Below are 21,948 nucleotides of genomic sequence, written 5' to 3'. Positions count from 1 at the left end.
ACTACTTCTTGTGTTGTTGAATATTGCATTTGCATCACACTTTCCGTCCTCGAAGAAACCGCTCAAATTTCTGCTTTTATGCATATGATGACTCGTTTTTTATCTTCTCTCTTCTGTTCTTCTTCGTTTTCCCTCTTCCATGGCTGCCTGTCTCACTCTGCAACTTTATCAACTTTTCAACCACTCGTAAGCTTCCTTTCGCTTATTTTCTCACTGTCACTTGAATATTCATGTGCTTCCCAAGTTATGTTTCTAATCGGGTTCTTGTTTTACGCCATCGTGGTTATTGATTCTTTTAAGAAATATAGACACACACACTTCTATTTCGAGCCCTTTCTTGCTGCGTTTTGAAGCTTATCGCTGAAAATGGTAACTAGAGTAATATTTTATGAGTTCTGAATTCTGAGGATGGGAAAGAATTTCCCTTTATTGGTAAATATTCTTTCTGGATCCCTTAGTTTCATGAAAATAAAACAATCTTGTTGGAAAGCAGCATATTCTAGGATGTTAAATTGGTCTTTCTAACTGCTTTTGTTATTCTCGCTGGAATAATCTAACTTGAAGTCAATCAAAAAGTCTTTAAGCAAGGAATTGATGCTTGGATCGCAAACAGAACTGTGATCTGTAATGTGAATTGTACATATCTACTATAAAAGTTTTAAAATATACCGTAATCACGTGTGGAAAGTAGTAGTAGCTTACTATTTTTAGTCACTAGTTCCAAGTGATGTCTTTCACTAATGTATGTGATGCTTTTTTGTTTGCGTTCGATGAATATCCAACTCCTGAAATGTTTGTTTATCACCTTTTTATTCCAACAGAAAATCCTTTGGATTAGATATCAGAAGAAGGAAAGTAGACGATGCCCTTTTGCTTTCCAATCCCCATGTAACAGAGGAGAGAAACGATAGCTCTTCAGATAATAACCTCTTAATTTGGTCTTGGCCTAGATGTTACAACTCCACAAGGTGGTGTTCACTGATATCAGTATCAGCTAAAGATTCTTTTGTTAGTATTGATCAGAGTGAAAGCAAGAATGAAAATGATGCTACTCTTACCTCAACCAGTAGGGTGAATTGCATGGTACGGGTATTGCATGAATCTTCTTGGAGCTTTTCCCAAGCAGTTCAGTTCCTTAGGCTACCAGGAAGTGGTCCCGAGCTTGCAATGGCTTGGCTTGGGAAGGATGTACATGCATGGCATAAGCATATTGCTTATATGGTATGTGCAATAACATATGCTTTCGTTAAAAGACATATAGTTGTCTCCTTCCTGTTCCCTTTGATATTTCTTAGCCCTGTGAATTTGTGAATATGATGTAATCATTGTAATGAGAAGGCTCATGTTTTCGTTCTGGAATATATTTATTTTATGCGTTGAGTATCATAATTCATAGGAAAATTACGTGATCAGGGTAAAAATTGTTTATTTTGGATTCAATGAACAGTTAGTGTGCAGCTCTTAATTTGCCTACATAGGTTGCAGTTTCCGTTTTGATGAAAACAGCAATAGATGTGGAGATATTGCTTTCACATGATCGACAGAATGAATTCTCACCTGTTAGAGAGATGTAAGTCTTTGATGTTTTCTTTTGTATGCTTAATCAATTGTATATGTTTAGGAGGTGTTTTTACTTGTAAACAATAACATTAACGGAATTTTTAAAAGATGTAACATGTTAGTCATATAAACCTCCTCAGATTAGAAGGCAATTGTCCGTCAGCGTAAGTGATATTTTATCATTTCTAAGTTTGATACCCAGATAAGCTGTATGTATAGCAGTAAACAATCAAATTGAAAAAACAGAAGCAACTCACTTATCTAATATACCATTTATTCTCCTTTTTCAGATTAACCCCATTAAGAAATCAGATGAGAGAATACATTGAAAGCCAACTGAAAATGAGGCATCCTGATTTAGTTCAGTGGTTTAGAGTCAGTGAAATGCCACGCATGGCAGGATATTTCATTCCTCTTCTAAAGAAGTGGTCCATAGAATATGCAGGAAGGTTTGTTGAAGCATCTTTAATTTTATCATCATATTGAACCTTGCAGCCTTTTTCCTTAGTTAATAACACATCTTCAAGTGGATTTGATTTTCTTTCACATGACATTTTCCAATTGAATAGGAAAAATTTAGCCTGATATATAATTATTCAGCGGTGTTGCAGGAATTATTGTGGCAATAACCTGCTGCAATGCAGTGGTGAAATTCGGTTCTGAGCACATTTCCTGCCCCTTCCTAACCTCTTCTTTCAAAGAGGTTTTAGTCAAGCTGATGGATCATTCCCTTGACCTTGCCACAGTGGACAAGTTGCACCATTTAGCAACTGAGGCAGGATTCGAACTTAATTTCTTGCTTCATGTTGGGAAACAAATTCTTCCCAGTGAGAAAATTGAGGACCTAGAGTTTTGGATTGAGTTGGCACATAAGAAACTCTTGAAAGCTTTCCATGAAGAAAGCATCACGTCAAACATGAAAAATCTTCAGTGCAAGGTCGACCAGCTTACATCCTCTACTACAATATTTAATTTCCTTTTCAATTTCCTGAAAGAAGAGAAAGTACCCTAGTCATGCTTTAAATGAACATAGGCATCATAAGCACTACATATTGTTAATATTTTTTTATCTTTTAGGCGTATCTGTTATTTAGCATTCAAGTTTTCTTTCTGCATTCCTGTAGTTGTTTGTAAAATAGCTTTTGTGGATTCAGCCAGATAGTCTGGCCACTCTGGGACTTTTTGCATACCTTGGAAGAAGGACAAGAATATTTTTGTCAGCAATGGGCATTAAAGATCTTGATGATATGGTTCAAGACTTCCTCAGGTTTATCTTCTTGTTCTGCTGTTTAATTTTAAACATTTTAATAGTACAAGAAAACTAAGAAGGACCAATACTTTTCTTCAAGTTACCTGGAATGTGGCATCCTTCTCATTTATCCTGAGTTTTCCTCCATTCCTGTGTATCAGTTTTTCATGGAGGTTAGTTTCTGTCAGTTCTGCTGAATACTGATGTTAACTGGCTCTTTTATGTTGATATTAAAACTACATTCCTAATCTATCTTCATATTTCAGTTAGTAACTGATGAAATTGGGTGGCTTGATTTTTATGCCTCATACTCTCAAATAACCTGTCAAGGGAAAAGGTCCAAGCTTCATGCTCGCCAGGCAGAGAAAGAGATAATTTTACATGTAGTTTTTACCGTGTGCTATGATATTTTCTCTGGCTTTGCCCACTTCACTCGCTCTACTCAGCAGCCATTGGAGGCAAATTTGCTATCATACTTGCTTCGCAGGTAACTAATTTTATTGGATCAATTTGTTACCTTTTTCGACTAGCTTAAGGTTCTGTCTTCCTGAAAGAGTGATTTTTCCCCCCTTTTTTGGTCGTATGATATATCTTTTTTCTTGACATTCCTAGTCAGGGATTGCTAAGCATCTGTCTGCAAGAGCACAGGGCCGCTTATGTCAAATCAGGGTATATTGCTATCACTAGATTCGTCATCTTGTTATTACTTTTTTCTCATTCAAACTAACTTCTTAAGAAAGAATACCATTAAGCTTACAGTTCTGTTTCTATTTTCAGTGAATCACTTGATACTGTGGACTGTGCTGCCCTGAATAACCCCACACCAAGAATTGGAAGTAGAACTGTACGCAAGCTATCTTTGGCCTTAGAAGCACAACAAAAATCACGTGATTTAACTACAGAAGGGTCTCCAAAGGGTAATTCTCAATTTGGTTCTACGCTACACAAGGTACAGTAGACAATATTGTTTGTCATAACAACATGATAAAATAGGTAATTCGATTTATTTTTGGTTCATTGAAAGAGCTTTTGTTCAGAATATGTATGTATATATATATATAAGGAGCTTTTGTTCAAATTGGAGATGTAAGTTCCGCGTGCTCTCTTTTTCTATGTCCATTTTAATTTAAGCATTTGATTTCTCTTCCTTTTCTTGAAAGGAATAAGTTTCTTATAGATATGTATTGTATTAAATTTTAGTCGTGCATATTATTAGCAGCACCTACTCTTGGTTTCAGTCCAAAACTGAAAAGTGGTGAGTTTCATTGTTGTGACATCCTGTGCATGTATTTTCTAATTAATCTTATTGCTATATATAGACTCCAATTTTAGACAAGGCAACATTTCAGCGAGGTACCTGTATTGAAAAGGTAAAATTTCTGTATGAAAGTTTTATCAAGAGATACTGCGTCAAGTTGGTTTCCGCAACCACTGTAAGACTCTTCATCATCTGCTTTTTGTAAATGTGCCAATTATTCTGAAGTTAGAGTGCTAAAACTATGGAATGATTTGTTTCTAGGACATCTGGATGGGTACTCAGTTGCTCTACATAGACATCAAGGTTGCTCTAGAGCTACTTATGAGGCAAGCACATGGCTGCAAGGTTACAAGAAGGCAGAAAAAGAAGCTAGAAAGAACCATAACCGACATTATCACACTGCTTCCTGTTACAATCTTGATGCTGCTTCCCGTAAGCAATAATGTGGCCCTACATCATGCTAGTTCTATTTGATCTTAGTTTACGGATATTAGGCCGCCATTAGCTGAGTGACTTAATAGAAAACTGGGTAGTTTCCCCTGATTTCTCAAAAATTCAGGTTGGACCAAGAAAGGAGTGAAAGTACGAGTGTTTGGTAAATTAAGTTTACTTGGTTTCATACCACTTGGGGAATTTCAGTTGAGAGTTTCAATGTTCACAAATAACATCTTACTTTTAAATACTTTGTTATTGTAAGCAATTGGTTGTTATATTTATTCATAAACTATATTTTTGGTATGAAAAGATGAAATTTGCTGCTTTGCTGCTCTGATAGGAACTAGGAAGCATCAACAGCATTTATGATGTTTTTGAGGCCTAGACCATAGGCTAAGACCCAACCCCGAGGATTACCTGTAGCGAGTTTTGATTCCTGAAGGAGGGTACTCAACTAGAGTGGTCTCAAGAGAGAGAGGATTAACACTGCCAAGAAAGACTACCAAACCAATATGGAATTCAAACCCCTCGAACAGGGGGATGCATAGGCTTCTGGTCTAAATCCCCTCAACTAGTTGAGATGTCGAGTTCCCTAGAAATATCTGGTGGACCCTCAATTATTTTGATTCTTGTCAGTTTCTGATAAAAGTCTCTGTTTGATAGCATTTGGACTGTGTTGAACCATCAAGTTCTTGTGGGCTAAGCAAATAATAGACCTGTTAGTGACATGAATACTTCAATGAAATCTTTCACCTCTTGACATTGTTGTGGTTAATATATATTTAATTTTTTTCATGAAGTGGTTAGCTGTTTAAAATCAACCTTTTAACTTGCGCACACCTTCGCAGTTACTTGGCACCAAACTTCTTTTTTATACCGTATGCATATGCTCTTTTCATCCCAAAATGGAAGTCACTTTGACCAACTTTATGCAAATCAATATAATTTGTTGAAGTTAGTTAGACATCTTGAACTTTTCAAAAATTATCTAAGCCTTCCAAAATTACTCTTATTAAATTGTAATCTCATGTTAATGATCTCTCTCTTAATATCTCTCATAAAGTGGGGTACAAACTTTGACTATCTTCTAGAATGTGACTTACATTTTAGGATGGAGAGAGACGGGGATTACCGTATGAGCAATTGTTTCACATGAAGGTCTTACATGTGTAGATCAGACAAGAACTGATAAGCTGTTTCGTGTATATCTATGAAGGTGCTGCTTTTTTTCAGAACAATCTCGTTGATAAGTATGATTTTCATTCATGCCAGGTAACAGCAGTAGGCCATGCAGCCATGCTTGCAGCAATCAAGAAGTATATGCCATTCTTAGTGAGTTTTTGTTGCCTTGTTCCTCATTTTTTTCCATTAATGGTGTACACTGCTGAGTGTGGTTTCCTCTGTGCATAGATCCCTTCTCCATATTCTCAAGAACGTTTGGATGTTGTGAAACAACTAAAGCGAACTAGAGAAATAGATGATCAATCCTGTGGGGCAGCCTTGAAGATCTATCACCAACCTCTTCTTGACTCAGAAATTTTCATTTGATCAAATGCTGTTTGGCCAATTGACCATCTTTAAAACATTACAGTGATCTCTGATTGTCATTTTTCTGTAAATAGAAGTGTTGATCAAGATACCTTCTGAGATGTTGCTAAATTCAAAATGGACTATAATTCATAATTTAGTTGTCCTGAATATGAGGATGAACTTTCAGACTTCCAGTTAATTAACTATTTCATTGTGATTAATTGTTTTGATAATCTATGGACTAACCAAAAGAAGGATAAGAAAAACTGTTCCATTTTCTTCTTCCATTACCTATTTTTGGTTTTAGTTATCGAAAGCTTTAACTACACTTCTAGTCTCTCTAAATTTATGTTAATTTTAGTGAAGTCTCCTTGGTTTGAAATCTAATATAATAAATAATATTGTCTTTCCGTTTTTAAAAATGGTTATCAAAATCTAATAAAAAATTTAATACAACTTAATTACCGATTAGAATGAGACATAAGTTAGATTAATTTAACAACAATTAGTCTCAAAATTTTAATAAAAGATTGTATCCAAATATTTATAGAGACAACTATAAATATAGACATTTTATTTATAAATTATGCATTTGAGTCTTATAAATTACTCTCAATGATCTGCAATTGAAATTTTCATTTTTGTAAGTGTTTGAATTGATATTTATAATAATTTACATTTTAGCAAGAAAATTTAGATCTAACTATTATTACATCAACCTTTTTTGATTAAGTGTCATTCCTCAATCAGACTTCACTTATAAACAAAATCTAATTAGGAAAACAAGAAACTATTGTCCCCAGAAAAAATTATTTACCTGCAAAAGAAATAATAATTGCAACACTTCAGAGAATAGGACTTGCTTGGGAACTTGACTAAGGCAATGGGCAAGAAAAATTGATTCCCACACTGCAAGTTTGTAGAAAAATAAAAGTTGTGATATCGTCAAGTAATGTATTGATCAAGCTTGAAAATTAGCTAATCCATAGTTTTCAATAAAGTACGTTGTAGTATGAATAAAAAGATTAGTCCTCAAGAAGAAATCATACATTCAAACATAAATTATTCTATTAAGGTTAGATAAAATTAACGGACGATAATAATCAGGTCCCAAATAAAAAAATGTTAATTATTTTTTCAGTCTATTTACAAGTCAAACTTCTATATTTACATATTAAATTTCAGTTTTTACAGGTAAACAGACTTATAAGTAATTAGTTTTTTATTTGGGATTTATATGTAATTCTCCCTAAAATTAATATATTTTACTTTCATGGCTGACAACCTAAAATTTAAATTTAAAGGCTGTGTAAGTCATTTTTTGGTGATTTTTCAAAGAGATTTGTTTGGTAGAAGAGAGAGCCATCATTTGACTATTTGATTAAAAAGATTAATCCGAGCAATCGGCTAGCACTAACTCCCTTGCGTAATCTATAAAGAAATAACAGAGAGATTAAGTCTTAGCGAAGATTCAAAAACCAATTTAGTCAATTTTAATTATTTAATGCACTGAGCTACTCATGAGGTTCTACAAGTTACATAGTGAATTAACAAAGACCAAACTTTGCAATAATCACAATTAGCCAAGCCATCATTTTCTTATAATTAAAATATAGCCACTAACATTAACAAATGGAATTTTTTTAAAGTATTCGAGCATCGACCAGATATGATTACCCTATAGGAAAAAGTGCTTAACGTTAATTCATATTAAATGTCAGATAATATATAATTTAGCATGATGGGTTGGTAGAAAAGATCGAGGCGCTTAATAATAATTAACAAAATACATACATTCCAAAATTCTAGAGTTCGTTCATGTTTCTCTTCAGGCATGATGTATGACCAAGTGCACTTGCAAATTATATGTCGGGAAAAAGTGTTGATCTATATATATATATATATATAAAAATTAGTTAATTAAATTACATTTGTCATTTATGAATGGGTGACGATGAATGCATTATGCATGAGAGAAAAAGAAAATGAAAACCTTGGTCCTTGGATGCAATATAGATTTTAATATAAATTATCAGATTTTTCATTTTACTTTTATTTAAGAAATAAGACACAAATAACGCTTTCATTTTTTTAATACCTACATTTAAAAAAAACAATAATTAAAAATAAAAATCTAAAATCTACATCGTAAAATCAAAACTAATTAGTTCAAAATTATTATTAAAAAAAAGGAAGTCAATAATATTGTTATTTTTAAAATTCAAATGTTGTGCCTATATTAATACATAGTACTATTTCTAAACTTTATATTTTTTTTGGATAAATTCTAAAGTTTATATTAATAATGTGTAAATCGTCAACTGTATCATCATTAAAATCATCATCATTGTTCTCGTCGTCGTTATCAACTCCTACTGATACATATGTCGACAACTTTGTTTTTAATCCCTGTTTTTGTCCTTTTTTTGTATTTTTTTCAAAAATACCAATACAATTTATTTTGGAAATGAGTATGAGGCTAATAGTTTTACATTGGGACTTACACTTAACATTTTATTGAGAAGAGAGAGCAAGACATTAGTATTCTATGAAATAACTGCATTTTAATTAATTTAATTATCTTTTGTATATATATATATATATATATATATGATATCAATTGAGACACTTGGAAGTTGATTGGTGGAAATATTGCGGTACATGATGAAATGGACTTATTTTAAAATTAAGAAATATGTGTGTGTATATATATATATGTTAGTTTCAGGAAATGTCCATAAGAGTATTTCCACAAACCAATTATAATTTTCCAAAAAAGTATTGACTTTATTTAGGGTCACTATTTAAATATACCTATATTGGAAATGGAATTATTTTGTCTCTTATTATCATTTCAGTCTGACCTTCATTTAAATATGTCTTCTGGGGCCAAAAACATTTCTCCCTTCTATTTTGGCGACCAGACAATGATAACCACCAAACTCAAACCTTTAGATGATTTTTTTTAATTACATTGTATTATATTACCTATAATGGTACAAAATATATATGGTGTGTTATATTGATGATTGGCTGGGAAAGAGCTCGTTGATTATATAAATATATATAATATTAATTAACCAGCTGCAGTTTTGTGTAAAGAATGAATAAAATCTTATCATTTTGATATTGTTGTCCATAACCAAGTCTCACTCTTTAATTTTTATATTCTATAATCATATGATTTTGATTTTAATCATTGGGCATAAACAATAACTCCAACCTTTACCATTGTACTTATATTATATTTCTTTTGTGTTTTCTAAGTCTAGCTACCTCCAGAATGATTGTGTTTGTGTCTATGTAATTTGAACTAAAATATCCTTGTAATTAATCTTTAGGATGTGAAGGCATTGAAATTATCTTATGAAAATAAATTGAACTCTGATTGTATGATAAGAAATTTGAGAAAAATGTTATCGACGCTTCTTGAATTTTATAATTTTTTTTAACAAAAAACAATGAAGCACATTAAAGTTTCCATATATGATAATAAAAAATAGAGGGACTATGCCTCTCCTCATGTCTTGAAAAATGCTTAATTAGGACAAATGATTAATTAAACGAAATCCAGGTATGATAATATATATATAGGTCCAAAATGTTATTGAGATATTAATGGTGGCTTAATTAATTACTTTCTTTTCTTGATCTGGATTAATTGCGTAAGAGCTGACTTCGTTTGAATAGCTTTTTTCTTCTCAACCTTGATCTGTGCGTGTCAGTGCTGGTGAATCTTAATACATAGAGTTCAGATTAATCGTGCAGGCAACATGTTATTTTCTTTTTCTTTTTCCTTTTTTGTTATTCTACAACATTAAAAGGTTAAACTTTTTTATCACTTTAAAACAAAAAGTTAAACTTAATGTTCGTCATCATAGAAATTAAGTCAATATTTTTAATCTTGATTTTAACTTTTATAATTATTGACATACATAAAAAAATAGAATGGTGGTTAGTGGATGCAACATATTTATATTTATGTATAGTTATTGTAGAATTAATTACTAAACAGCTGCATTGAAAAAATTAAATAATGAAAGGCCAGGAATCAGTGCGTACAGACAGTATAACTTGATTAATCATCCTGAGATACTGGCCTAACTTCTTTCCTTATTATAATAATTCATTAATTTTGTATAAAAATTAAAAAAATAATACACTTTCAATTTTATACGTACTTAAACGAAAAAAATTTAAATTTTTATTCCATTCACTCTCATAATTAAAGATAAGTAATATTAAAAAAATGTAATTAATATCCCACCAAATACTATATATTAAGATATCATTAATTTCTTTTAAAAAATGCCTTACGATAAATATCAGACTTCAGAGGGGATGTACAATTTTCTGAGCTTAATTTTAGGGAAGGTACAATATAGATTGAAGTTTCTCACCTAATCACTGAAGTTTAAAATAAAAATAGCTATCAAGGCAATTGAATGAAGTTTTAACTTTTAAAGAATACAAGTTGTTATATAGTTGATCCCCTTAAGCTAATTGAATGAGAGGTCTAGAATCTCAGGACTTAATTGCCATATTGAAATTCAGTAATAAGGCATCCAGACAAATTAGACAGAATATAACTTGTGATCAATTAATAATTATATTATTTTTGAGTGATTGTAATTGATTGTACTAATAATGAATCCTTTGGCAGGAGAGATCCTACTACTAGAGCATAGGGAAGGAATCTTGGAACGGAATGGATATATTATATTTTCATAAAGTGCAGAGGCTAAATATGACGTAAGCATTTTTGTTTTGTGGTACAAAGATAGATTGATTAAGACGGTTAATTACTTGGTTAACAATCCAAAGTGATGATTGCCCAAGCAAAAGAGAAAACAAGACATATTATGGTGGAATAATTAAGAAATTAAATCAAGACTTGAGAGAATGCGATGCAATTTGACCCCAACGGCCACAAGAATGGTGAGAAGTGGACATTTCATGAAACTTGCCAAATACAATACTTTTACCTATTCTTTTCACTTTATTACAATAAGTAAAATAAATTTTTTGAAGAAAATTTATAATAATAATAAGAAAATGTTTCATCCCAAAAACAATTGAAATCATTGTTGTCAAACTTTCAAATAGATTCTCTAAATTTATTTCTTTTATGTTTCTAGCTTATAAAATTAAATTAATTCACTCATAAATTTGAATTAAATAAAACTCTTCAAATTTATTTTTTATATTTTTAACTTATAAAGTTATATCAATTCACTCATAAATTTATTGAGCAAGATATATATATATATATTATGTAAAATTTAGTTTACAGAAGTGGTAAAACCCACTTCAATGAAAAAATAAAAAAAAACTAATATTAATAAAAAAGAAAAAAACTATAAATAAGTTGCCCTATTTTAAAATATATATGTTCTATATAATAATTTATGAATTTAATTTCAATAACTTATATGTGAAATATATTTTAATTAAATCATGATCATATTTTACATTTAAATTATTTAATCATATACTTTTAAAAGTTATTTATTAACAGAAATAAACTCTTAAATATTTACAATTCAAATCTGCATTTTGATTTTGCATTCCTATCATGTGTTTACTTAAACTTATAGTTTAACAATCTTAATTGGAATGAATTTTATGATAAACCATTCTGTTATTTTTTGATACATTAAACGGATTTAAATTCTTAAACACACATCCCACATCATTCTCACCGTAACTGCATTATTGCCTGTCTTAAATAATCTTGCAGATTTTCTTTTTTTGGCCAGAAAATAATCTTACAGATTAAGAAAACATACGTTTCTTAAAGATTTTTTTTTTTGGCCAATAATCCTCTAAAAGGATCATGACATAACAAATAATGGACTAAAGTGTAATTTTAATTATGTAAATAAAATTTTATTATATAATTTTTTAATTTTATAAAATATTTTTAGCTATTTAATTTTAAAACTGTTAGTTTCATTAAGAACAAATTTCAACCAAAAAAATTTATTATTAAAAATATTTTTAAACATTAATTTATTAAATTTAATTTTAAAAATAACAATAATTGACATAAAAATAATTATTTAAAATTAACAATGTTAATGTTATATGACTAAAAAAAAGTTTAAAAAGTTAAAGAACCAGATGAAAATATTATATAAAGTTATAGTATTAAAAATAAAAAAAATTATATACTTTATCTTATATATTTAAAGTATTTATTTTTAATTAAATTAATAAAATACATAAATCTTATATAAATTATTTATTCTATAACAACTTTTATTATTAAATTATTAATATATTAAAATTTATTTATTTTAATTTAATTAAATAAAAATTTGTTAAATATACAATATTAAGTAACGAAATGTTGCCCTTAAAAATATACTTTAACCATAAAATAATCACTTATATATAATAAAATATTCAATATGTCATAATGGTTTTCTATTATCACGTATGGGACCCACATGAGAAACCCACCAATGTACAAAGTCGTTTGATTGGGCTAGTATTCAACCCAACGTACACAGACAAATCAAATCCACTGGAATAAAAAGCGCAAACAAAAACCCAAAAGTCTTTGTAAAATTTCAAAATCAATTCCAACAGCATTAACGTACAGCACCACCATCATCTGAATGAATGCCTCCTATTTGTTACTTATTATTTATATTAGCTTATCAGGAAACGTCATCAACAACATACTATTTGGATTCTATTCTAGAGTTTGAGAGATTTTGGAATGAAACAGAAAGAAAAAATGAATATAAACATAAATTACACATAGTCATTCTTGAATTTAGATTTTTAGAAGTCTGACATAATCTGAAATATAAACATAAATTTAAACACCTCGCTTGATGATAATATTCAAGTTTTGATTCATTAGACCCGACCTCACTATCTAACCTCATTATCCAGAAAATAAGGGTAAAAGCAAGAAACGTTAAGAGGGATGGAATTATATTACAGGTAGGTCAAGCGTCGCTGTACACGGAGCGTATCTGTTCTTCCCTACAAAAGCCTACCCACTCCTCCTCTGTTCCTCCTCATTCCCCCCACCTTCTCTCTCCTCTTTCTCTCTCTCTCTCTCTCCCCCCCAACAATGACACTCCTCACTGAATCTGCTGCTTCCTCTGAGACCTCTTCATCTTCCTCCTCTCAATCCAAATCTCAATCACACCACACCAAAAGACCCCGACCTCCTCCTCCTTCCTCCTCCTCCTCTCTTCTTTTTCATCTTCATCGTCGTCTTCGTCTTCCTCTTCCACCAGCAAGCTGCCACACTACCATGGCGTTCGAATGCGAAGCTGGGGCAAATGGGTGTCTGAGATTCGCGAGCCTCGCAAGAAGTCGCGCATCTGGCTTGGCACCTTCGCCACCCCGGAAATGGCAGCTCGAGCCCACGACGTCGCCGCTCTGTCCATCAAAGGCAAATCTGCCATTCTCAACTTCCCTCAGATTGCCGCCGTCCTCCCCCGACCTGCCTCGTGCTCCCCACATGACATCCAAGCTGCAGCTTCTGCCGCCGCCGCCATGGTCAAGTTCGACGCCGTGAAGCCCTCGGAAACGTCAGGGTCGGAGTCGGAGTCGTCGGAGCTGAGTGAGATAGTGAAGTTACCGGATATAGAAGAAGAGAGCTTTCAGTCGGCCGAGTCAATGACCGAATTCATGTGGATAGACTCGGCAGATAGTTGGGTATTTCCGGGTATGGGCATAGGTTCGGATGATTCGGAACTGAGCTCCATTTTCTCCCAGCAATTCTCACAGGAGATGCCACTCTGGGATTGATACTTCATTAGACCGAATCAAAATTGCAACGAAAAACTCCACCAAAAAAAATAAAAATTGCTCGTATACATATCATATAATTACACAATAACTTAGTAATAAAAAATATTAATTTATTGTATGATTATGTATATGTGAGTATTTTTTTTTTTTTTTCGAGGGGCTGAGAAATTGATGGCTATGTGTTGCTGTCCCAAACATGTTGGAGGTGGTGGCTGACAGTGCTGTCATTTTCTTCCATTGCTGTATTATAAATTACAGATAGTAGTAGTATGTATATGGTCAGTAGTATTAGTTGATACGGCAAGAGACTCATTTAGCAGAGCAAATTTGCAATCTGTTCAACTAAGATTTGCTTTCTTTGCCAGTTAGAATTAACTGTGCCTTTCCAATAATTTTTTTCACCCAATAAGCAAAAAATATATTTATGTATTTGTTTTTTATATTTTTGTTTGATAACATTTGGTACTGCAAGGTCATATTTCATAGTGCTTGATAGCTAATTGGTGAAAGTGAAACTTTAGTTACCCTTTACTCTACCTGTTTTTATTTATAAATCAATTTCCATGTTTTATCAAAACAAAGAAAAATTTTAAAGCCTATTAACTTTAACTAAAAATTTAATATATTTTTTTAATTTTATCCATACTAAATATACATATTTACTAACATACTTACTCTCCCTAAATGAGAATAAAAATGAAAACTTGTGAAATGAAATGTTTTATAAATGAAATCCAATTTTTTTCTCTGTTTTATAAATAAGATTGAAAAAAAAAAAAGTCTTAAGTACAAGACAAAACAGGTTAAGTTGTGGGCATGGCTATGATCTCAATATTATAATTCAATTTTTAATTGTGATTCCCAAAATTTCTAAGTAGCTTGTGTGTTAAATTTAAGTTGTCCCAATTTGTGGCGACTCCAAAGCAGTCCGAGGGAGAATAGGCCATGTTTAATTGTTTTCTTATAATTGGCCTTTTCACATCGACAAAATGAATTTTTCTAACAACTGACAATATATTATATTATATCTGGTATTTTTTATCTTTTTTTTTTTTTGCCAACCGATTATATGTATAGATATTTAATACATGAGTTATATAATTATATATCTATATCCGTTATCTCTGCTCACTCCCTCATTTATTGAATCATCCAGGCCTCACTCTCCCTCTCCCCCTCTCACTCTGTTGAGTGTCGTTATTAGATTTGACATCAGAAAATATCGTGGAGCATGATATCTTGCTCCCACCTTGTTTTTTCTCTCGTCCAATTATCTGTCCAGTTGTTTATATATAAAATGAAGTTTATGAAAAAATAAGAAAAAAATATAATCATTAATTTCTATAATTTTATTAAGTTTTATTTTTAATCTTTATAATTTTTTAATATTTTCAATCTTTATAAAGATTAAAAATATTAAAAGTTATAGGAATATGAGGAATAAATGTCATCAAATATTGTTAAAACTATGAAAACTAAAAATATGAAAAAAAAATATGGAGATTATAAGTAAAACTTAATAAAATTATAAGAACTGAGGATTCCGTTTTCTCAAAAAATAAAGTATTCATACATCATAAATAACGTGCTCCCTGAAATTCAATTAAAAAAAAATCCAGGACACGCAATTTAATTTTGATTTTTGAGTAATAAGTAACAACTATGAAATATAATGTGATTTGAAGAGTCATAATTTATGTAATTTATTTTTTATTCATGTTTATTAAGAGTGGAGTGCGATAATCTACCCACAGCAGAAAAAACAAATAAGCAAGATCAATAAAAAGATACCATCTTTTAATTTAAAATATTAAAACTTAAATTTATAGATCCTCCAACTTTAATATATATCAATGATTAAATTTAATTTTATTCTGAGAGTTCTCATATCAATTTAAATTCACCAGTACCTGTACATCTTAATAGTTTTATATGTAAAAAAGTTTTACTATTTTTATTTGTCAAACATAGAAATTCTTGTATGGTCCAATGGACCATGTTATTTTATGCTATTCAATGAAAAGTATGTCATGTCAATTCATTTAATTTTACGTGTCATCCCTCATTCATGTCATTTTAAATATTTAATTTCTTAGCTTTTTTCTCCCTTATCACTAACCATTATTGTAACTAGAAAAATGTAAGAAATTAAAGAGATATTTTATTTTAAATAAGTCATCAAAAATAATGATATATGAAATTTTATTTAATTAAACTAATTTAATTTTATTGAATGAAATATGAATAGGGAAGCACGACTGATCCATGCAAAAATTTATGCGTCGAATATTGTATTGTTTGTTATTTTATTATGTTAATTGGTTGTGGGGGGATTGGGACAAAAAGAAAGCGATAGAAGGAAGGAATAAAGTGAAAAGTAAAAGCAGAGGAGGAAGAGGAGAGAAGAACAGAACCCACGAGAGAGATAAAAGGAGAAACTTAAAATGACGAGATTAGGGGCGTGTTGGAAATTGGACCGTTGGAGGATTTGAAGTTTCTTGGCGTGTCGTTTTGGAATTTGCCGTTGTGAGGCTTTGAAATTTCTCTCTGCTGACAAAACTCAAGTTTGGATTTGTCGTCGACACTATGTAACTTGTTGGACTCGATGACGTTGATATCATACTGGCTAGAAATACCGCTCTCGTTAAAAGTTTATCTGCTAATTGTATTTGTTCAAGTGATAAATGACGCGAGGACTTTTTTCAATGAAGATAACAGCATTAAAAGATTCCAAAATTTGAAAAATGGCAAGGATCAGGTTTCCAGTCATGAGGAAATTAAATGCTATAGTTGGAAAATCATTTTCATTTTTAGTAGAAATGGTGAAACTCAATAAGAAAAACTTCACAATATACTCGTTGAAGGTTTTTCTTGTAAGTGAGCAATATTTGGGGGGAAAAATAACTTCTACTTTCCAAACTTTTTCTTGATTAGCAGTTCAAAAAAACTTGATCTTTACCATGACTAAATTGTTTTGAGTCAATAAATTTAAAAAATGAGTTGTTTTGAGTACATGGGTTAAATCAATAATTGAAAGTTCATGACCAAAAATTAAATATTTTCCCTAATATTTTCTTAAATGAAGAATCCTTAATTTGGTATTTTCAAATTTTAGGGTCCTTAACTATTATTATCTTGCTGAAAAGATTAGAGGACTTTTTTTTTTTTTTGGGTTCATGATTGTGCTTCAATGTGTTATTTTATTAGGGGGAAAAACCTTGGGACTCCAATGACATTTCCCCAATTTATGAGACTAAAATGTAATCAAATTTCTCCACAAGTGTCAGCCCGAACGTCTCAATGATTAACGTTGCGATTTTGCAAGTGTTTCTCAGGGTCAAGTCAATAAAGCTTAAACATGATGCACGTTTTATATATTTTAAAGTTAATTATCCTAGTGGCATATAAAAAGTGATTTATCCTAGCCTCTTTTAATCAAAGTGGTTTATTTTTTTTAGAACACAATTATTTTTAAAATATAAAATTAAACAATTAAGAACGTTGAAAGGAAGTGGAGTGTGTATATATATTTAGTACTCCTTTCGTTCAAAAATATAAAGTATTTTTAATTGAATTTCACCCTAATAAAGTAGTTGTATACTTTTAAATTAACCCTATCTTTCTATATTCACCCTTATTAAATACTCTACAATAAATATAAAGTCATTATCAATAGGGGTATTTAAAAAAAAAAGTAATGATTACATCTCAAAAGACTAAAAATATTTTATATTTTTTAACATCTAACTCCTTTTAACGGAGGGAGTAAGGTCCAACATGATTTAAAAGTTTAGCATTTACATTGTTTAATTTATTAATAACTTATCCAACATAATTGAAAAGGAGGATGTCATTTTCTATTCGTGTTTCATGTTTAGTGGGGTTTAGTGAGTGGGGAAAAAGAAAATTGAAAAAAAGAATGCAGATTTTATTATTAATATAATTGAATAGGTAATTCTTCTATTTGATTCCAAATAAAATGTATAGGGAAATTTCAAAAATATATTGAATTTACTGTAACATACCTTTAACTTCATAGGTGTTGGTATAATCTAAGTTATTTAATAGTTTTGTCAACACGTACAAATAATTATTAAAAACAACTCATGTTTTCAAATGGAATGATGGTAAATTTTAAAAAAGTGTACTGCATGTCATGTTTAAAACAAAGGCTGAGGGTTAATTTTGCTCTTGAACTAATCATAAAAGAGCACAAATAACTCTAAACTTAATTATAGATAATTTATATTCTTTAACTATTAAGATTTTTAAATGTCACCTTATTGTTTGCATTGTCAATTTTTTTGTTAGTTAGGCCCACATCTAAATTTTTTAACATTTATTTATTATAAAATATTGTATTATGGGCCTTGCCAATATTTTTTAAATAATTTAAAAAATTCTTCTCCCGCTTTCACCTTCTCTCTCCCCCTCCTATATCTCTTCATCATCTGACCAAGACCTCTTCTTCTTCCACCTCTCCAAACTCCAACTCAACTCCAATTCCAACTCCAATTGTCTCTCCATCTCCACCTTTAAGGACAAGCCATCCTAAGATCAGCCTAATCCACCTTCATGCATGCATGCATCCATTGGTTATGGACGAACCACCCCAAGATTAGCTAGAGTTGGTAATTCAGGTGGGTTAAATTGATTCGGATCGGATTTAAAGTATTATATCTTTTAAAAAAAGTTCATATAGTTAAGTCTGTCACTAAATTTTTTTCAAGCGAATTCAGGCTGAATTATAGGGCTTGGGTTGAATTACTTGCTCTGGTGGTCGGGCTCAATTTGGGTTAAATTATTCGAATCGAACTTAAAGTATCTTACCTTTTAAAAAAGTTCATATAATCAAGCTTGGTCTTAACTTTTTTCGAGCTGACCCGAATTACTAGCTCTATTACCAGCCTAATCAAGTTGTTGCGTGAAGACGACAGCGCTAAAGAGCTGAGTTAGCCCTAGTTTGGCCATCTTTAGAAAGGCGGTTCGATCTCAAACCAGAGAGGGAGTTGTTACAGAGATTGAGGATATGAAGGTCAAAGTTCGAGAGGACGAAGCAACAACACTACCTAAATCTGTTCAATATGTTTCATCATCATCTCTCACCATTGCCGATCCATCCTCCACCTAACAACAATAACCTTTGCATGATCTCCTCATCATTAGCACCCACCATCAATATCACACCATTTAAACCAGAACCTCACCATTGTTTTTCACTTAAAAAACAAGGGTGAGTAGGGAGGTGGTGCATACATGCATGTTCGACATGGAGCTATTGAGAGGGCGATATGCTTGACGCCTTCTTTTGGGTTCTAGAGTGACAACATGCAGAACCAAATGGAGCATTTAGTTCTCCACTTTGCTAACTTGCAACTGCAACTTCGTCCTCCCCTTGCAATCGTCGATGCCTTGGACCCTACACTTAGACCCACAATTACACACACACATATAATATTACTGAAAGCTGCATGATACACGTGCTTATGAATTTCTTATTTGAGGACTAGCTTGAACCAAGTGTGGTAGCCAACGTTCTTGAGGTTTGAGGCGGTGACTTTCTCTTGATTGAGAGATCTTCCAATGATGAGCATGATCTTAATGCCCAAATTCAGCAACTTGTTGTACAGCTTAATCATCTTAGTAGTGATGGTGTGACACAAAGATGCGATTCCATCTAAAGAGAGAGAGGGAATGAAGGAGAGAGGAAGAGGGGAGAGGGAGGAGAGAGAGTAATTTTTTATATTATAAAAATATTACAAATGAATTGTGAGGCCCGTATTAAAAATTTTATAATAAAATATATTTAAAAAATTCAATTGTGGGACCCACTTAATAAAAAAAATAACATCAAGGGCACAAGCCATTGAAATTATAAAATTAAAGGATATATATGAATGATACATGGTTGAGTTTAAAATTATTTATAAACTTTTGCGTATAATTTAAGAATAAAAATAACCCTTAATCCTTAAAACAAAAACAAAGGAAGGTGGAACCACATATATATTCTCTGTAAAATAGATTATATTATTTACGACCTTTATTATTTGTAAATGGCGTGACTTGGGAAATATAAATGATATTTCTATGTTGATGTATTGACCGTAGCTAAATTTCAGTGAATCATAGTTTAACTAGACAGTTAGAAAGTGTTTTTAGATATTTAACATTAGTTACACTACTAATGGTATATATGTATTGTAGCATTTTATATATTTTAATATATTATATGAATATAATATATATATATATATATAAACACAATATTCATTCACTATGAATATATACTATCATTTATTTTAGATTTTATATAAAAAATTCCCATAATCTAAACGTATATAGACTATAGAGTGTCCTTTACTAACTTTTAAAGGTGTTTGGATAATATTATCTTTAATAATCTATTTTTTAAATTTATTAGCATATTGGGTTGGCTTGAAAAAATTGTAGGGAGAATTTTATTAAATTTATACATAAAAAAATTAATTATTATAATATTTATTAACAATTAAATTAATAGACTTTATAGTAATTAATTTTATTATGTAATATATATATGTAATTTTTTCAAAATTGTATCGGATCAAACTCTGAGTCAAGATCAAACATGGTCTCGCGCACCTGGCTAAGAGTGTGTGTACACATTATTTTATATTTTTAATAATTTCATGAACAGTAATTGATTCATTACAAAATTGTTTTGACCTTATGATTTCCATGAAAATTTATTAACGGGAGACATTCAAAGACTTTTAAAGCAAGTTATTATCATGAAAGGATCAATACAATTTAAAATAGCATGCAAGCACAAATTAAGGAATTGAATTGCAATTAAATTTTCCTAATCTATTATTAAATTGCAATTAAATTGTCTTTCGAAATTCCAAGAGTAAATGCTAGATATCTCTCAATTAACTTACTACATATATGAAAATTAGGATTCAAACTTTTAACTACTTACTTAAGTGATATTAGTCTATCAACTTCAGTTATGTCAATAATTTACAAGTGTTTGTTCAATAAAGAGAGTATTGCGATTTATAAATTTATAAAAAAATTACAATTAACATAAATAAATAATTAATAGTATAATTTAAGATTCTAAGCAAATTAAACCACGGTGGCAGCATCTAGTTTTTGAATATAGCAATTATCTTCCACTTTTGGTGAGAAGAAAGAGCATAGCATGAAGAAAGGAGAAGAAACAAGATCCGCCAGCTAGAAATTAAGGGATTTATTGATTTATTTATTAGGGTGGGGCAAATATTGGTGAGAATTGAGATGCCCTGAGGGCCACGTTTTAGAAATAGGTCACGCGAAGGGCATGGTGAATGGCTTTTTCTTGAATATCTCGCCCAAATCATCAACCATAGCCCTATTTTTGGGGGACTGCTTTTTTAGAGACACTTCAGCATTTCATTGGGGCACTGCCCCCTGACCATTCGTCATCATTCCCTTCTATCACAGACACATTAATTAAATATGCCCATCTTATCTAAAATATAAACCCTTTTTTAATTAATATTGATTTAAAATATAAAAAGTTTACTATTTAAAAAAAATTCATTTTACCTTTATATTTATTAACTCAGTTTATTGTTTAGTATGAGAATTTCTCAATCTATTGGCCAACTTTATATCATAATTTTGACTTTCTTACATGACTTCTATTATTAAAAAAAATATTGACTTAAATACTTTCTAACTTAATTCATCATTCTTAATTGGGGCTAATGATAAAAAAGGAAATTTTTAGATATAATTAAACTTCATTGTTATGTGGATTATAGTTTAAAGTTGCTTATTATTTGAATGAGAGGGAGTATATTTTCTCTGTCCATTAACACTGTAATTATAAGCTTTATCCTGTTAAGTGAGATTAATTACATTTGTTGTGCGGCACAAACAATTTTATTACCATAGTGTTATCAAAATCTCTCTCATTCAATATGCTAATTGTTTGCACTCAAATTATGAATTTGGAGACCCAGGTTTAACTCAATGTAATTGGCTTTAAAATAATTTAAAAAATATATATGAAGCCTTAGTCACTAAGTCAAGACCATTCGCACTCCACCCATGATAAGTGGCCATGATAGAAGAAGTACTTCCTAAATTCAAGGAAACTAACAAT

General features: G+C 30.8%; 2 protein-coding genes across 5 annotated transcripts; both read left to right on the top strand.

Moving 5' to 3' along the window:
* Positions 1-34: 34 nt before the first annotated feature.
* On the top strand, positions 35-6,226 carry LOC129290204 (uncharacterized). 4 transcript variants are annotated; one of them, XM_054926917.1, is made up of 14 exons: positions 35-186; positions 822-1,221; positions 1,479-1,570; positions 1,851-2,009; positions 2,161-2,497; positions 2,715-2,827; positions 2,910-2,982; positions 3,076-3,296; positions 3,422-3,478; positions 3,587-3,758; positions 4,129-4,242; positions 4,329-4,499; positions 5,775-5,834; positions 5,913-6,226. In XM_054926917.1, the coding sequence occupies exons 1-14, from the start codon at positions 140-142 to the stop codon at positions 6,048-6,050; spliced, it is 2,154 nt and encodes a 717-aa protein (XP_054782892.1). In that variant the 5' UTR covers positions 35-139; the 3' UTR covers positions 6,051-6,226. The 4 variants fall into 4 exon arrangements, with proteins under 4 accessions (XP_054782892.1, XP_054782893.1, XP_054782895.1 ...); XM_054926918.1 differs by lacking the exons at positions 5,775-5,834; positions 5,913-6,226 and adding an exon at positions 4,843-5,768; XM_054926920.1 differs by lacking the exon at positions 35-186 and having other exon boundaries at positions 1,088-1,221; positions 1,486-1,570.
* A 6,854-nt stretch (positions 6,227-13,080) lies between these two features.
* LOC129291592 (ethylene-responsive transcription factor ERF036-like) lies at positions 13,081-14,240 on the top strand. The gene has a single exon (XM_054929047.1). It carries the CDS (start codon positions 13,320-13,322, stop codon positions 13,806-13,808), a length of 489 nt encoding a protein of 162 aa, XP_054785022.1. The 5' UTR covers positions 13,081-13,319; the 3' UTR covers positions 13,809-14,240.
* Positions 14,241-21,948: the final 7,708 nt, after the last annotated feature.

The sequence above is a fragment of the Prosopis cineraria genome, unplaced genomic scaffold, assembly GCF_029017545.1.
Source record: "Prosopis cineraria cultivar Desert tree isolate PC_DT_omini unplaced genomic scaffold, ASM2901754v1 PC13, whole genome shotgun sequence".
NCBI lineage: Eukaryota > Viridiplantae > Streptophyta > Magnoliopsida > Fabales > Fabaceae > Prosopis > Prosopis cineraria.
Note: the sequence above shows the minus strand (reverse complement) of the source record. Positions and strands in the feature narration are given on the sequence as shown.